Source organism: Drosophila ananassae, chromosome 2R (genome assembly GCF_017639315.1).
Source record: "Drosophila ananassae strain 14024-0371.13 chromosome 2R, ASM1763931v2, whole genome shotgun sequence".
Lineage (NCBI taxonomy): Eukaryota > Metazoa > Arthropoda > Insecta > Diptera > Drosophilidae > Drosophila > Drosophila ananassae.
This window is the reverse complement of record NC_057928.1, coordinates 21,671,693-21,685,855: the sequence shown is the minus strand read 5'-3', so window position 1 is coordinate 21,685,855 and position 14,163 is coordinate 21,671,693. Positions and strand designations below refer to the sequence as shown.

The following is a 14,163-nucleotide window of genomic DNA, read 5'->3' as shown; positions in this document are numbered from 1 at the left end:
TTACGCTTCAAACGTTACACATTCTGTTTTCGTAAATAAAAATAAACTTTTCTTAAATAAATGCTTTTTAACTATTGGCTAAAAGGTTTCAAGGAAAACCTTTTTGGGGAAAAAGCCTGCAAGAACAATATTTAAATTTTAAAATCTAGAACGAACAGTGCTGCCAATCCAAGTTTAATCGAACAAAAATTACGATAAGAAATTTCGATGTCTTTTGGGAAAATATCGATGTTACGATATACGCATATATCTTTCCGACATCCCTAGCCGGTGGTTGCGCGCGACTTCGTCCCGCTTAAATAAATTCAATAAAAGAGTTATTGATTTGGAAAAGTGTTGCTGTTCAAGTGAGTACCCAGAGCAATGGACAGTTCCTCTGTTTGGTCTTGAAAATAATTGTCAGTGGACCTATTCCTAGTTTTGTCAAGCTTTTCGAAAAAGTTCAAGTCCCAGTGCGCGTTCCATAGGTGCTTGTGCTTGTATGCGCGGATATCCTTGTGTATCCTTGTAGTCTGGCTGGCGCCGCGTGTTTTTTGCGTGGGTTTGTGGGTGTGAGACATTTTTGCCACAATATTCCTCTTAAATATTTTAAATATTAAAACAAAATCAGAATCAGTGCAATTGATTTTCAATGAAAACAACGGCAAACTTTTCTTTGACTTTGGTTTGATTGGAAAAATCGATAAAGTGATGAAAAAAAAAATATATCTAAATGGGCAGTGTGGGTGGTGGTCGGAAGAAAAAGTGTTTTGGATTGTTTTTTTTTTTATTATCGTACATTTATTATTTTCTGGTGTAAGGAGTACAGTTACTTTCGAAAATAGACATACAGTTTGAGAGCCATTGCAGCCATGTGCAGCTGTTTTCAAGTCCCTTTCTTTGTTGTGGTTTGTTGTTGTTGTTGCTTCGCAGCTGCAACAGCAACAAAAGCCACCCAAAAGGATGTGACTCCTCTCTTCTGGCAGCTTCCAGACGCGACTCTCCCTCGGTCGGTCCTCCCCCCCAACTACAAAGGCTAGGTGGCATGATTCACTATCGAATCCGCCCAGGATGTGTAGAGTTTTTAAAACTTTTCTGATTTTTATTTTTATTTTTTACAGTGGGTTTAAAAATTAACTTACTATTTTGAAGTTGTTAATTGTTTTTGTTTTTTTTTTATTTTAAACTCTATATATATGTACATATGTTTCTGGTTAAAACATGTATGTTTTTTCTATATTTTTAAACCTCTGAAAGAAATTTAATTTCTAAAATATTCAAAATATCTCCACTGTGCAGACTCATAGACAAAAAAGAGAAAAAAAGTTTTCTTCAGCATCTATTTTGTGTACAGTTTTTGCGTCTGAAAGCTAATTTTAACAAAAAGCCAAGTAGAGCAAGCAGATGAAAGTATTTAAACTTTAATATTATATTTGTGTAAACTCAATTGCTCTAAAACTTTAAAATCATTTTTCTTTTATTTTGAAATATTTTCCAAAATTTACTCTTACGTCAAAACAAAGAATTTTCAATTCCAAAAAGACTATTCTTTCTTTTGGTCGAGTGATATCATGAGTAGACCCCATAGGTTCGGGCCAGTTGGGTGGGAGGAAATATGGACCAGTGGGTGGTGGTGCGGCGGTGGCAGCAACCCTGCAAGGTCATACCGTGTACACACTCGCTGCCGGATGGAAAGTGTTTGCAAATTAACCCGATGCTGTATTCCGATTCTATTGCAACTTGTGGGTTGGAAATTGCGAAAGTTTGCAAAGTCTGGAAAGTGCTTGTAAACTGTACTTTATAAAGGGGTTCTTGAACTTTATTTTTTATTAATTTTTTTTCTTTTCTTTATTACTTCTAGTTAGTTGTTTAAAATGTATAAAATTTCACATTTTCAGTACAAATAAGTGATTAATTTTTACCTATAATTGAAATATAGCTAGACTGTACATTTTGGTCTGAAGTTCAATATATTGTCTGTTGCCAGGCTGCCAAAAAAAAAAGTATTGAATTGGAATGGGATTTCTATACCCATAGGTACAAAAAAAAATCATACATATGTATATATGTATATCTAGTTATAATCATACATATGTGAAATTCAATGAGCCGAACAAGAGGCTGCTTTTTGTTGTTTTTTTTGTTCAGCGGCGCCGGCAAAAATATTCTTCAGGTTCTTTTTTTTTTCTTGTTTTGTTTTTTATTTATTTTTTTTCGTCCACACGTTTTAAATATCAGCCGACAAACTCGTGATTCCATTTTAGAATCGCGTGTGGTGGAAAAAAACACAAAAAACCCGAAAGAAATGCCAAAACAAAGTTCAAAGTCTGGTGATGAATGTTTAATGGATTAAAAAAAATAAAAATAAGAAAAAAAGCAATAGGGGAAAGAATTTGAAGCTTTATTTTTTTAGCTTATAGTATTTTAAGTTTTGTACAGTCACACGTGCGGGAAGATGTACAGTGGAAAGAAATTAACAAAATAGTGATAAAAATTATTTTTTATTTAAAGTTATGAATTAAAAGTTCTAATTTATGAATTAATTTGTTAGAAATATGCCTTTATTTAAATTTTTTAGTCTATTTTTGTTTTAAATATTATGTAAAAAATACTTTAAAACTTTAATCTTTTGTTTTTAGGTAATAAAAATTATTTTAAATAATTTTTAGATAATATATCTTTTTTTAAATTTATTATTGCACATTTTTGTTAATTACTCATACATAATATATTATATAGAATATCTGTCCAACACCCCTTCACACCTGAGAGCATTTCCAATTGGATTCCGCTTGCCTCAGACCCAATCTCAAAATGCGATTGATGGAAAGACCTCCACCGCGCAGTTTGGCAGCCGCTGGATGAGCTGGATGGGTGGCGAGTGGCGTTAATTTAAAAACTTTAGCCCGTATTTTGCGGCAGCATGACCTTGAACTTGCCGCAAAAAACCACCCCGTAAGGCCACAACAAGTGGATATCGCATTAGGGGTGTAATATGTATGTGCAGCGGCCCGCTTTTGTCCATTCCCGTCCCGTACCGTCCTGGAAAAAGAAGGTCCGTAACAGGTCTTTTTAATTCGCCCGCCACCACTCATTCCTGCTGCCATGGCATCATGGGCTTGATACTAACGTCCTTGGGGCCCTGCGGCAAATTAAATCAATATTAAATGCAGTTTAGCTGTTTTCCGAGGCAGTTGCAATTGCAATTGCAGTAGGCAGTAGGCAGTAGGCGGCAATGTCAAGGTTCAGCATGACGCGGGCTAAGTGCATCAGACGCTTGAAGAAAATTATTTAAATAGTTAAGAGATAGTTTAAAAAATATTAATTTATTCTTAAACCATCTTAACTATATTTATTTTTATATATTTTTTTAATAATAAAAAATTAAAATCTCTCAGTGTAGTTCTCTATAGGCCATCTGTTGTGTTTTCCACTCGCCGTACAATCCATTTTAGTTTCATTTCCATGTCATGCTATAGCAATCGAATTACGTACCTGCAGCACCACCACCCTTCTGCCCATTGATTGGCCTGCTCTCATAAACCACCCACTGTCCAGTTACCACCCACTTACCACCCACCACCCACTGCCCAACGGCCTTTCTAACGGTCCATTTCAATTACTAACTGCCCGGCTGACAGGCAATAACTATAATTTCACCATTAAGTTACTTAACTTTATAGGTTTTTTTTATAACAGGGATCGTAACAATTATAATTTTAACAATTTTAATTGAAAAATAAGAGGTAATAAGAGTTATTTTTAAATTTTTATTTAAAAAAATTAGTAATTTGTCTATTTTTTCTTTCAAAAAATCAAAAATAAGAGTTATTTTTGGCATTTTTTTTATTTTATAAATTAAAAATAAGAGTTACCTGTCAATTTTTATTATAAAAGTTGAAAATAAATGTTATTTTTGTTACTCTTATTCTTATTCTATATATTTAAAAATTGAAAAAATAGCTCTCTTGTCTATTTTGTTATTTAGCCAATGATTTTTTATTCTAAATTTGCCATAAAAACACATACTGACCTATTCCCTAAAATTTACGAGTTATTGGTTTTTCATAACTCTCTTTTGACATTTTTATTTCATGCCCTTTCACCCGAGGTCACCACCACCCAGTTTCATCATTTTATTTGCTTTCTGGAATATGACTTCAAAACTGTACTAAGTTGCGTGTTGGCGTATTTTTAGTTCAAAAGTTCAAAATACGCCACCAAATTGGAGGCGATTACCACAAAACTATGATTGTTTCCTAACCATTTTCATTGGTTTGACACAGAGGGGCTTTAGAGGGTTAAGGGGCATGAAAAATGGGGTCGAGAAAAGCATTTCACCCATCACGGTTGCGGCACGCAAATATGGAAATTTCGCGACCATACACATCATCCACACAGCTTAATCAGCATAAAGCACTGCGACCTTGCCACGCCGTGGTGTCAGCCATTGTCCTCGTTACTTGCCTCAAGCACCCTGACCTCTAACCCACCCACCCCACTTGCCTGGCCGGGTGGTGGGTGGTTTGTTTCTCAACTTGACTAATGTTTTGTGTGGGTGTGGTTTGTTTTGTTTTCCAGTTAAGGGTTTTCAGAACAATATTATTGTGTTTAAAACAGTCTAAGCATATTGGACTAATTTTGAATTAAAACCCTTTTTTTGAAAAGTAAAAAATTACATCATCGGTGGTCCATTGATCTTCATTATTTTCAATGAAAATCTATTGTTTGTTTACAACAATAACTGCCACATGCGACAATTACCTTTTCAATTGCGAATTTCCAATTTAAATTGTTAAAGTTCCACATTGCTCATAGATCCACGTGAGTCAGGAATCTGGATTCTGCTGGAAATAAAACAAAAAATATTCAAAATCAATTGAAAAGTTTATTGAAACTATTGTTTTCTGGTTGTTACCAGTTTCAAGTGACTTCTAAAATAGTCTTGTGATTAAATAGATTACCTTTTAACTAATTGGAATTGTTTCTTTATTTTCTTATAGACATGGTGAATAATTCTCTACGGTGGATACAATTTTGCTACCCCAAACGTCAGGTAAGTGGGTTTATTTTTATAATTTAATCATATAGTTTAAGATTTGTTCGATTATTTTTAGTTTGCCAACTCAACAACTCTTAAATCCTACTCAACATAACAAGAAACTTATTAGAATTAACCAACCAACAACAACCAACACAACTCCACACAACTCAACACTTACTCAGCAACATCATCAGAACACCAGACTCGTTTAATCCCAGAAAGTTAAAAAGGAGCCATCCAAGGATTAAACGAATGCCAGTTCAAGAGTAAACTATTGAGCCTGTGGAACTTGTCAAAATTAGTCCAGGAAGTGTCGCGGCAAGGAGAAGGATTTTTATCATTTCGGAATTTAGAATTATAAACATTTAATTTTTGGTGTTAAGTGTCCTGTCCAGTCCAGGATATATATTCGTATTATTTATTGAATTATTTAAGACAGGGCTGATTCTCAGCTTTGAAGCTAAAGAGAGAGGCTATCGCCCCACATCCCCAGCCCCGATCGTAAGGGTTTAAAAAACGCAAGAAAACATTTCAGGGTATCCTAGTTATATAAGAGTTATACGCACCTTGTCAGGTCCAAGCGGCGAGTTGTTCCCCAATTCTCATTATGAAAATAATGACAATGAAGTTTAAGCGCAAATATGGCTGTTTAGAGAATATTTGAAAAGAATTTCTCACCTATTAACCAATTTTTGGATTTTTGTTTCGACCCCCTCATTTGTTACGTAGTCTTGTATTTTATAAGTTATCAGCGATTGTTTTGCAACAATTCCACCACCAAGTCACTCAGTTACTACCAAGTCACATCACAGCACACCACCCCCATCCCAGTTTAGTTTTTTGTAAAAGGATCGTTCGTGAAGAGTACTTGACTTTTAGTTAGGGCTTGAGGAAGTTATAAGGGTTTTCGAGACAGAAAGAGTTTAGAGTTACACTTAACAATTAACAACATGGAAAGTTTCTCGCCGGATCTGCTATGGATGGTCGTCATCGGCTTCCTGATCGCCTTCGTCCTGGCCTTCGGCATCGGCGCCAACGACGTGGCCAACTCCTTCGGCACTAGTGTTGGCTCAGGAGTCCTTACCATTCGACAGGCCTGCGTCTTGGCCACCGTTTGCGAGATATCCGGTGCCGTTTTAATTGGTACGATTTTTATTAAATAACTGATATGATACTCTACTAAAAATATGTTTATTTTAGGCTACAAAGTATCGGACACCATGCGCAAGGGCATCCTGGAGGTGGGACTGTACGAGGGCGCCGAGGACGTCCTGATGCTGGGCTGCGTGGCTGCCTTGGCCAGCAGCGCTGTTTGGCTTTTGGTCGCCACCTTCATGAAGCTGCCCATTTCGGGCACCCACAGCATTGTTGGCTCTACCATTGGCTTCTCATTGGTGGCCCGGGGTGTTCAGGGTCTTAAGTGGTCCACCCTGGGCACCATCGTGGGCTCGTGGTTCATCTCGCCAGTGCTGAGCGGTATAGTGAGCATCCTCCTCTTCCTGGCCATCCGCCGGTTCATCCTTCGCGCCCAAGAGCCCCTAAAGGCCGGATTCCGTTCGCTGCCCATCTTCTACGGCGCCACCTTCTTCATCAACGTGATCAGCGTAGTGCTGGACGGACCGAAGTTGCTCTACATGGACAACATCCCCGCCTGGATAGCGCTCAGCGCCAGCCTGGGCCTCTCGCTCCTGGTGGCGATGCTCACGCAGCTGGTGGTGGTGCCCCTGCAACGTCGGAAAATAGCCAAGCGCCTGCGTGCCGAGAATCCAGTCAAGTTCAACTTTGAGGACTCTGTGGGTGAGTCTAAGATCAACTCTAAGTCACTCTGGTGACCGTACTGACCTTATTTAGGACGAAAACATCCCACCTTGTGATAACATTGGTGAAAATGAGGTTGCCCATGTGTGTTTACATGACCTAGTTGGGTGTGGAATTAGATGCCACTTTTAGAATCGCGACTAATCGCAAACAATAGAGGCTATAAAAAAACATTTGATTTTAAAACAAACAAGCTGGTAGCTTCTTCCAACTATTTCAATTTTGCTATAAATACTTGGGGTTTGGCCGTAGAAGACACATCAGTCCCAAGATGCGATTCCAACTGGCTTTCTTCCTTGGCTCCCTGGCCCTTGTTGCCACTGTCTGTGCCCAGACCACTCCAACGGATCCCACCACCCCTCCAACGGATCCCACTACCCCCCCGGCCACGCCTACTACGCCTCCGGCTACACCAACCACGCCTTCTTTGCCCACTTCCCCCACCACGCCTCCTGCATCCACTGATCCTACCGCCAGCACCGCAGCCCCTTCCACTGCCACTACCACCGCTGCTCCATCAGGCGGAGGATCCAAGAAGGTCAAGAATATTGTTCATTATAAGAGGAAAATCCATCGGGGCAAGGTAGTAAAGAAAACGCACCGTAAGAGATCTCGCGGACGCAGGTCTTCCCGGAACTAAGACGATCATGGATTCAGACCCCCGTACCCACTCACAGACCCTAGCTCCTTGATTTCCCATTGTTGTTACCTTTTTTTAATATTAGTTATAGTTCCATTCCTAAATAAAGTATAAATGCATTATTAATATCTCTGCCATTTTGTATCCGATCCTTGAGGAAGATAACTTAATCGATAGATTCTCAATCCGCTGTATTCTCTATCGATATACGATCGATAGATTCTCTATCGGTTTGAACTGAAACTTCCAATCCAATCAACATTTTCAATTCATTTTTCATTTCCACTTTTGAGATTAAATCTTTTTCGAAAAGGGGTTGATCCTCAATCATAATATTCGTAATACTTAATAATAAAGGGATAATACTTATATAATCTATATCGTATCAATATCACTGCCATTTAGCATCCGATCCTTGAAGAAAAAACGATCGTTTGTCAATGTTTTGCCATGAAAACTCCCATATCTTATTCAATCCAATTTTATTTCCATATTAGTGATTATGGGATATATATTTCGAAATCTCCAGCCTTGGAAGATATTCCTCCATCCTCAATTATTTGTATTATTATATTATTCATTATTTTGAATAGAAAATAGAAACGGAAGTCTGGCAGGTTCCGAAGAAGCATATAACTGGACTATTTTAATATAATTTGATTTTTTTTTTTTTTTTTTTTTTAATTTTTAACTGTAAATAGCTTACTTTATTAGAAGTTGAGGTTTTAAAATTAGATTAATTATGTTTCAAGTTTATAATAAAATCTTAAAACGACACCATTGTGATCGGCAGTCTAAAAGGTGACGAATTAAGATTTAGTATGCGCGTGAAAGCTACAATATTTAGACGAAGAATTAAAAATGTTCTGTAGGTATGGCATAGCTTATAGAAACCAAATAAGGATATAATATTGATATGAGATCTCTGGGATAGAAAACATTACTAATTCTGTCCAAGAAAAAGATAAAATATGTTTGGAGAAGACTTTCCATTTATTTATGCATTTTTAAATCATTAAAGTTTAAAGCTAAGAGTAGAGGGTGTCGAATCAAGGGTTTTGTAGCCTGTTGAAGTTCTTTAGTTTCGGGTGGATTCAGAGCGGCGGGAGTTTCTGCGACTCGATCTGTTGCGATTGGATCGGGGACCGCGGCGACTGCGGCGTATTGTCTTACGGTTACCACGTTTCCTCACTACCTTCCACTTCCTCTTGGTTTTTTGGCCTTTAGAGGAGCTACTAGTAGTGGAGTCGGTGGAGGGGGCGGCAGTGGTGCTGGCTGTGGAATCTGTGGGTGCCGCTGTCGTCGCTGTGGTATCAGTTGGAGTAGTGGGATCAGTTGGAGTAGTGGGATCAGTTGGAGTAGTCGGATCAGTTGGTGTAGTGGGATCCGTTGGTGTGGTGGGATCCGTTGGGGTGGTTTGGGCACAGACACTGGCGACGAGGGCCAGGAAGCCAAGGAAGAAAGCCAGTTGGAATCTCATCTTAGTCTCTATCTTCGACAACTAGTCGTGATATGGCTCATCAGCCAGAAGCCGTAGTATATATACCCAAATCGACTTGTTTGCTCCAACCAAACACCTGAAGAATATGCCCATTGTGCTCAGTCGCGATTCGCCATATGGCATCGGATTCGCAAGAGAATGGGGTTGGTGGAACAAAGAACGCCACCATCTATTCCAACAGCATTGATATTTGGCAATAGAGACTTTGCAAAGCTAACAGATTAAACAAATGTGGGCTAATAACAACTTTATTCAGCTTGCCGGCGAATAAATATACAAAAAGTTATCTATTATGTATTTGAAACTAAATTTCACTTATTTATTCTAGAGTCCTCTCCGTCGGGAAGCCCCAAGAAGCAGCGGCGTCCTCTGTCGCTGGTCAGCGAGGGCAAGCCCCTGCCCGCCATCGCCGAGATCACCGAACTGGTCTCCTTGAGCGACAACTCGCCCAGGGCCTTCAAGCTGGCCCCCTTCGGGCTGGCGGCCAAGAACAACAACGCCCCCGGTGAGGAGTACAAGATCGACCCGCAGCTGATCAAGAAGGCCGAAGATCTGCTCGGCAAGGCCAGCCTGGACAACACCGACCTGACCATCACCAGTCTGAACTTCATCGACGAGCAGCAGCAGCAGAACCAACAGCAGCAAAACGGCCGCAAGTTGCAGGAGTGTTTCAAGCGAGTCCAGTCGCCCAAGGAGGAGCCCAAGGTAAGAGGAAGGAAGGACAAGGCAGAGTAACATTTGACATTTGATGACATCCTTAACAATTTCCAGAACAAACCCAATGCCAGTGGATCGGATGCGGGAGCCGGAAAGGAAACGGGAGCTACTGCCAAAGCCACCAACAACAACTTGCAGGTGGTGGAGAGTGCCGGCAGTCTGGATTTGATGATCAGTTCCACGTTGTCGCCCAACTCCAGCAAGGTGCCGCTGATTGAGAGCAAGGAGGCGCTGAACGAGCAGGAGGACGAGTTCAAACGGGCGACGGCCGGCGGACGAAGGGCCAGCGGAGGCGAGGAGACTCCCGAGATTTCCATGCTCTTCTCCTTCCTCCAGATCCTGACGGCCACTTTCGGCAGTTTCGCGCACGGCGGCAATGATGTGAGCAACGCCATCGGTCCTCTGATCGCCCTGTACATGATCTATCGCGAGGGCTCGGTGATGCAGCAGGCGGAGAGTCCCATCTATATCCTGATCTATGGTGGCATCGGCATCTCCGTGGGCCTCTGGCTGTGGGGCAGACGCGTTATCGAGACCATTGGCAATGACCTCACCAAAATCACCTCATCGACGTGAGTTTTCCTGGATTTATTGTATATTTTTTTTATTTTTTATCAAAATTTAAAAGATACTTCTCTAATCAATTATATAATCTTGAGGAACCCATAAAATATATGGGTTTGAAGGTCTATGCTTTAAAGTTTGCTTTAAACAAATAGCTATCTAAACAGAACTGTTTTGTATTTATTTATTATTTTGTTAAATTTTTATAAGAAACTTTCTATTATTTACTAATCCCACCAACAAATATCTATGTTTAATTATTTATTTTAATTTAATTTCTTTTATAGTGGCTTCACTATTGAAATCGGAGCGGCCATTACCGTACTGCTGGCCAGCAAAATTGGTCTGCCCATTTCGACAACTCACTGCAAGGTCGGTTCGGTGGTTTTCGTCGGTCATGTCAGTGCATCCGGACGGAAGAAGGATCAGCCCAAGGGCCAGGATGGATCGGAAGTGGAGAAGGCGGCCCATCAGCCGAATGAAGAGCCCCTGGCTGATGGCAGTGTCGATTGGCACTTGTTCCGGAATATCGCTTATGCCTGGATTGTGACGGTGCCGGTTACGGCGCTACTGAGTGCCGGAATAATGTACGTGCTCTGTGCGATCGCCGTGGATGACATGGGACGGAACTAGATGCTGGCGATCAAAGCGTGGCATTCAATTATTAATTGTAACAGCATATGCTAATAATGTTTCGTAATTGTACAAGTTGGAAAACACAAAACCTAAGATTAAACACGCCAGAGAAGACACAAGACAAAGTGGGAGAATCTTAACCAAATTACTCGCCTAACTAAAAGCATTGTACTTAGCTCATAGAAGTCTCTGATGCTAACTGATATTAATATTATTTAATATGTGTACTCCAAGCATGTCGTGATTTGATTCAATATTATAATACACTGCGATTTTTTTTCACACCCGAATGGCATTTGAAAACCCTTCGTAGACTTAGTCCGAATCCACTCGAGATATTCTTTTTAAATTTATAATTTACACCAATCCATAGAACAGAGCAAAACACTTGAATAAAATACAAACTATGTACAACAAACACTTGTTTCAGGTCTTTGATAACAGTTTCTTTTTAATCAAAATGTCAAAACTAATTGTTTCTTTCAAACTGATATTTTTTTCCTTATAGTTTCCTATTTTTGTTAATTTTTTGGTTCCATATTCATATTCCTACGAAATCGTGAGCTCTCCAGTCCGATTTATTTACATTCCATTGAGAGCCAGATCATAAAGTATTTCACTATGTAGATATATGAGAAATAAATACAAAGTTATGACATTAAGCCTGGGTTTTGCATATTTTCGTGTTTATTTAAAACGGAAACTAATCTAATCTTAAAATAAAAAGGTAACAACAACGGGTAATCAAGGGTATAGTGTCTTTGGGTCTGAGTTCATGATATTCTTAGTTCCGGGAAGACCTGCGTCCGCGAGATCGGTTACGGTGGACTTTAGTCTTCCTGCCGGACCGCCTGATCTTACGGTCGAAATGGCGAACACACTTTGTCTTCTTGGATCCTCCGCCTGATGGAGCAGCGGTGGTAGTGGCAGTGGAAGGGGCTGCGGTGCTGGCGGTAGGATCAGTGGATGCAGGAGGCGTGGTGGGGGAAGTGGGCAAAGAAGGCGTGGTTGGTGTAGCCGGAGGCGTAGTAGGCGTGGCCGGGGGGGTAGTGGGATCCGTTGGAGGGGTGGTGGGATCCGTTGGAGTGGTCTGGGCACAGACAGTGGCAACAAGGGCCAGGGAGCCAAGGAAGAAAGCCAGTTGGAATCGCATCTTGGGATGAATCTTCGAGTGCTGGGACTGATGTGTCTTCTCTGGCCAAACCCGAAGTATTTATAGCAAAATTGAAATGGTTGGAAGAAGCAACCAGCTTGTTTGTTTAAAAAACAAATATGTCCAAATACCTGTATTATGTGTGATTAGTCGCAATTCGAAAAATAACTGGGTTATTAAAACTAAGATGCGCACTCATTGTTCCAACATTAGTGAAATAGTAAAGCATTTGTTCAGAAAATAAACAAGGCTAAGAAGGTATTTATAAACCAATTAGGAACCCATTCAAAAGACGTGACAATGCATGGAAGGACCTTTGTTAAATTTTCTGGACGACCCGTTCAAAATGCTTGGAGCCACTATATGGCCACCAGCGATTGTGGCCAAGATACCTTATATCTTTGGCAACAGTCTTTCGATTTTTGAGCGGAATACCTTAAACGATTTGTAGATCGATTCCCCATCATTCTGCATCAAAATCTGAGAACAAAATATTTTTGAGATTTTTTGTTAAATTTTGTGGAGGATCCCCTTCAAAATGCATGGAGCCACTATATGGCCCCCAGCGATGGCCATATCTTGGTCAATTCCCATCGGATTCTTGAGCGGAATACCTTAATCGATTTGTAGATCGATTCCCCATCATTCTGCATTAAAATCTGAAAAGACAATATTTTTTAGATTTTTTTTTTAAATTTTGTGGAGGATCCCCTTCAAAATGCAGGGAGCCACTATATGGCCCCCAGCGATGGCCATATCTTGGTCAATTCCCATCGGATTCTTGAGCGGAATACCTTAATCGATTTGTAGATCGATTCCCCATCATTCTGCATTAAAATCTGAAAAGACAATATTTTTTAGATTTTTTTTTTAAATTTTGTGGAGGATCCCCTTCAAAATGCAGGGAGCCACTATATGGCCCCCAGCGATGGCCATATCTTGGCCAATTTCTATCGGATTCTTGAGCGGAATACCTTAAACGATTTGTAGATCGATTCCCCATCGATATGCATCAAAATCTGAGAACAAAATATTTTTGAGATTTTTTGTTAAATTTTGTGGAAGATCCCCTTCAAAATGCATGGAGCCACTATATGGCTCCCAGCGATGGCCATATCTTTGGCAATATTCTTCCGATTGTTGAGCGGAATCTTTTAAACGATTTCTAGATCGATTCTCCATCATTCTGCATCAAAATCTGAGAACAAAGTATTATTTAAAATCTAGAATAAAATGTTTCCTTAGTTTTTTGTTGCATATTTCGTGATGAAACCTATTACGAAAACCGAGATAATTTTATATGGCCCGAATTCATGTTGAATTGCTTGAATCCGTCCCTAAAACTTTCGACAAGATTAAAAATACATACCTCCTTTTAGCCTTGTTTACTTTCTTTGTTTCGGAACAAATACTTTCCTATTTTACTAATGTTGGAACAATGAGTGCGCATCTTTGTTTTAATAACCTAGTTATTTCGTATTCGAATTGCGACTAATCACACATAATACAGGTATTTGGACATATTTGTTTTTTAAACAAACAAGCTGGTTGCTTCTTCCAACCATTTCAATTTTCCTATAAATACTTCGGGTTTGGCCAGAGAAGACCATCAGTCCCAGCACTCGAAGATTCATCCCAAGATGCGATTCCAACTGGCTTTCTTCCTTGGCTCCCTGGCCCTCGTTGCCACTGTCTGTGCCCAGACCACCCCAACGGATCCCACCACCCCTCCAACGGATCCCACTACCCCCCCGGCCACGCCTACTACGCCTCCGGCTACACCAACCACGCCTTCTTTGCCCACTTCCCCCACCACGCCTCCTGCATCCACTGATCCTACCGCCAGCACCGCAGCCCCTTCCACTGCCACTACCACCGCTGCTCCATCAGGCGGAGGATCCAAGAAGACAAAGTGTGTTCGCCATTTCGACCGTAAGATCAGGCGGTCCGGCAGGAAGACTAAAGTCCACCGTAACCGATCTCGCGGACGCAGGTCTTCCCGGAACTAAGACTATCACGGATTCAGACCCAAAGACCCTAGCCCATTGATTACCCGTTGTTGTTACCTTTTTATTTTAAGATTAGATTAGTTTCCGTTTTAAATAAACACG

The 14,163-nt window shown here is 40.4% G+C and overlaps 3 protein-coding genes across 5 annotated transcripts; all 3 read left to right on the top strand.

Moving 5' to 3' along the window:
- Positions 1-222: 222 nt before the first annotated feature.
- On the top strand, positions 223-11,561 carry LOC6507870 (sodium-dependent phosphate transporter 1-B). Of its 3 annotated transcripts, none has more exons than XM_001956462.4 (7): positions 223-347; positions 4,983-5,035; positions 5,097-6,166; positions 6,224-6,820; positions 9,311-9,687; positions 9,754-10,271; positions 10,551-11,561. In XM_001956462.4, exons 3-7 carry the CDS (start codon positions 5,974-5,976, stop codon positions 10,894-10,896), a joined length of 2,031 nt encoding a protein of 676 aa, XP_001956498.2. In that variant the 5' UTR covers positions 223-347; positions 4,983-5,035; positions 5,097-5,973; the 3' UTR covers positions 10,897-11,561. The 3 variants fall into 3 exon arrangements, with proteins under 3 accessions (XP_001956498.2, XP_032309869.1, XP_032309870.1); XM_032453978.2 differs by having other exon boundaries at positions 224-398; XM_032453979.2 differs by lacking the exon at positions 223-347 and adding an exon at positions 534-551.
- On the top strand, positions 6,827-7,924 carry LOC26514385 (uclacyanin-3). The gene has a single exon (XM_014910126.3). It carries the CDS (start codon positions 7,113-7,115, stop codon positions 7,479-7,481), a length of 369 nt encoding a protein of 122 aa, XP_014765612.1. The 5' UTR covers positions 6,827-7,112; the 3' UTR covers positions 7,482-7,924.
- Positions 11,562-13,666: 2,105 nt separating the features above from the next.
- Positions 13,667-14,084, top strand: LOC6507871 (levansucrase). Its single transcript, XM_001956465.2, has one exon. The coding sequence runs from the start codon at positions 13,693-13,695 to the stop codon at positions 14,059-14,061; it is 369 nt and encodes a 122-aa protein (XP_001956501.1). The 5' UTR covers positions 13,667-13,692; the 3' UTR covers positions 14,062-14,084.
- Positions 14,085-14,163: the final 79 nt, after the last annotated feature.

Bases quoted from the DNA above. Each gene is read 5' to 3' on its own strand.
- LOC6507870 (XM_001956462.4), top strand. From the start codon at position 5,974: ATGGAAAGTTTCTCGCCGGATCTGCTATGGATGGTCGTCATCGGCTTC. The intron at 6,167-6,223 runs GTACGATTTTTA...TGTTTATTTTAG, and splicing joins ATCCGGTGCCGTTTTAATTG to GCTACAAAGTATCGGACACC. The intron at 9,688-9,753 runs GTAAGAGGAAGG...AACAATTTCCAG, and splicing joins CGCCCAAGGAGGAGCCCAAG to AACAAACCCAATGCCAGTGG.
- LOC26514385 (XM_014910126.3), top strand. From the start codon at position 7,113: ATGCGATTCCAACTGGCTTTCTTCCTTGGCTCCCTGGCCCTTGTTGCC.
- LOC6507871 (XM_001956465.2), top strand. From the start codon at position 13,693: ATGCGATTCCAACTGGCTTTCTTCCTTGGCTCCCTGGCCCTCGTTGCC.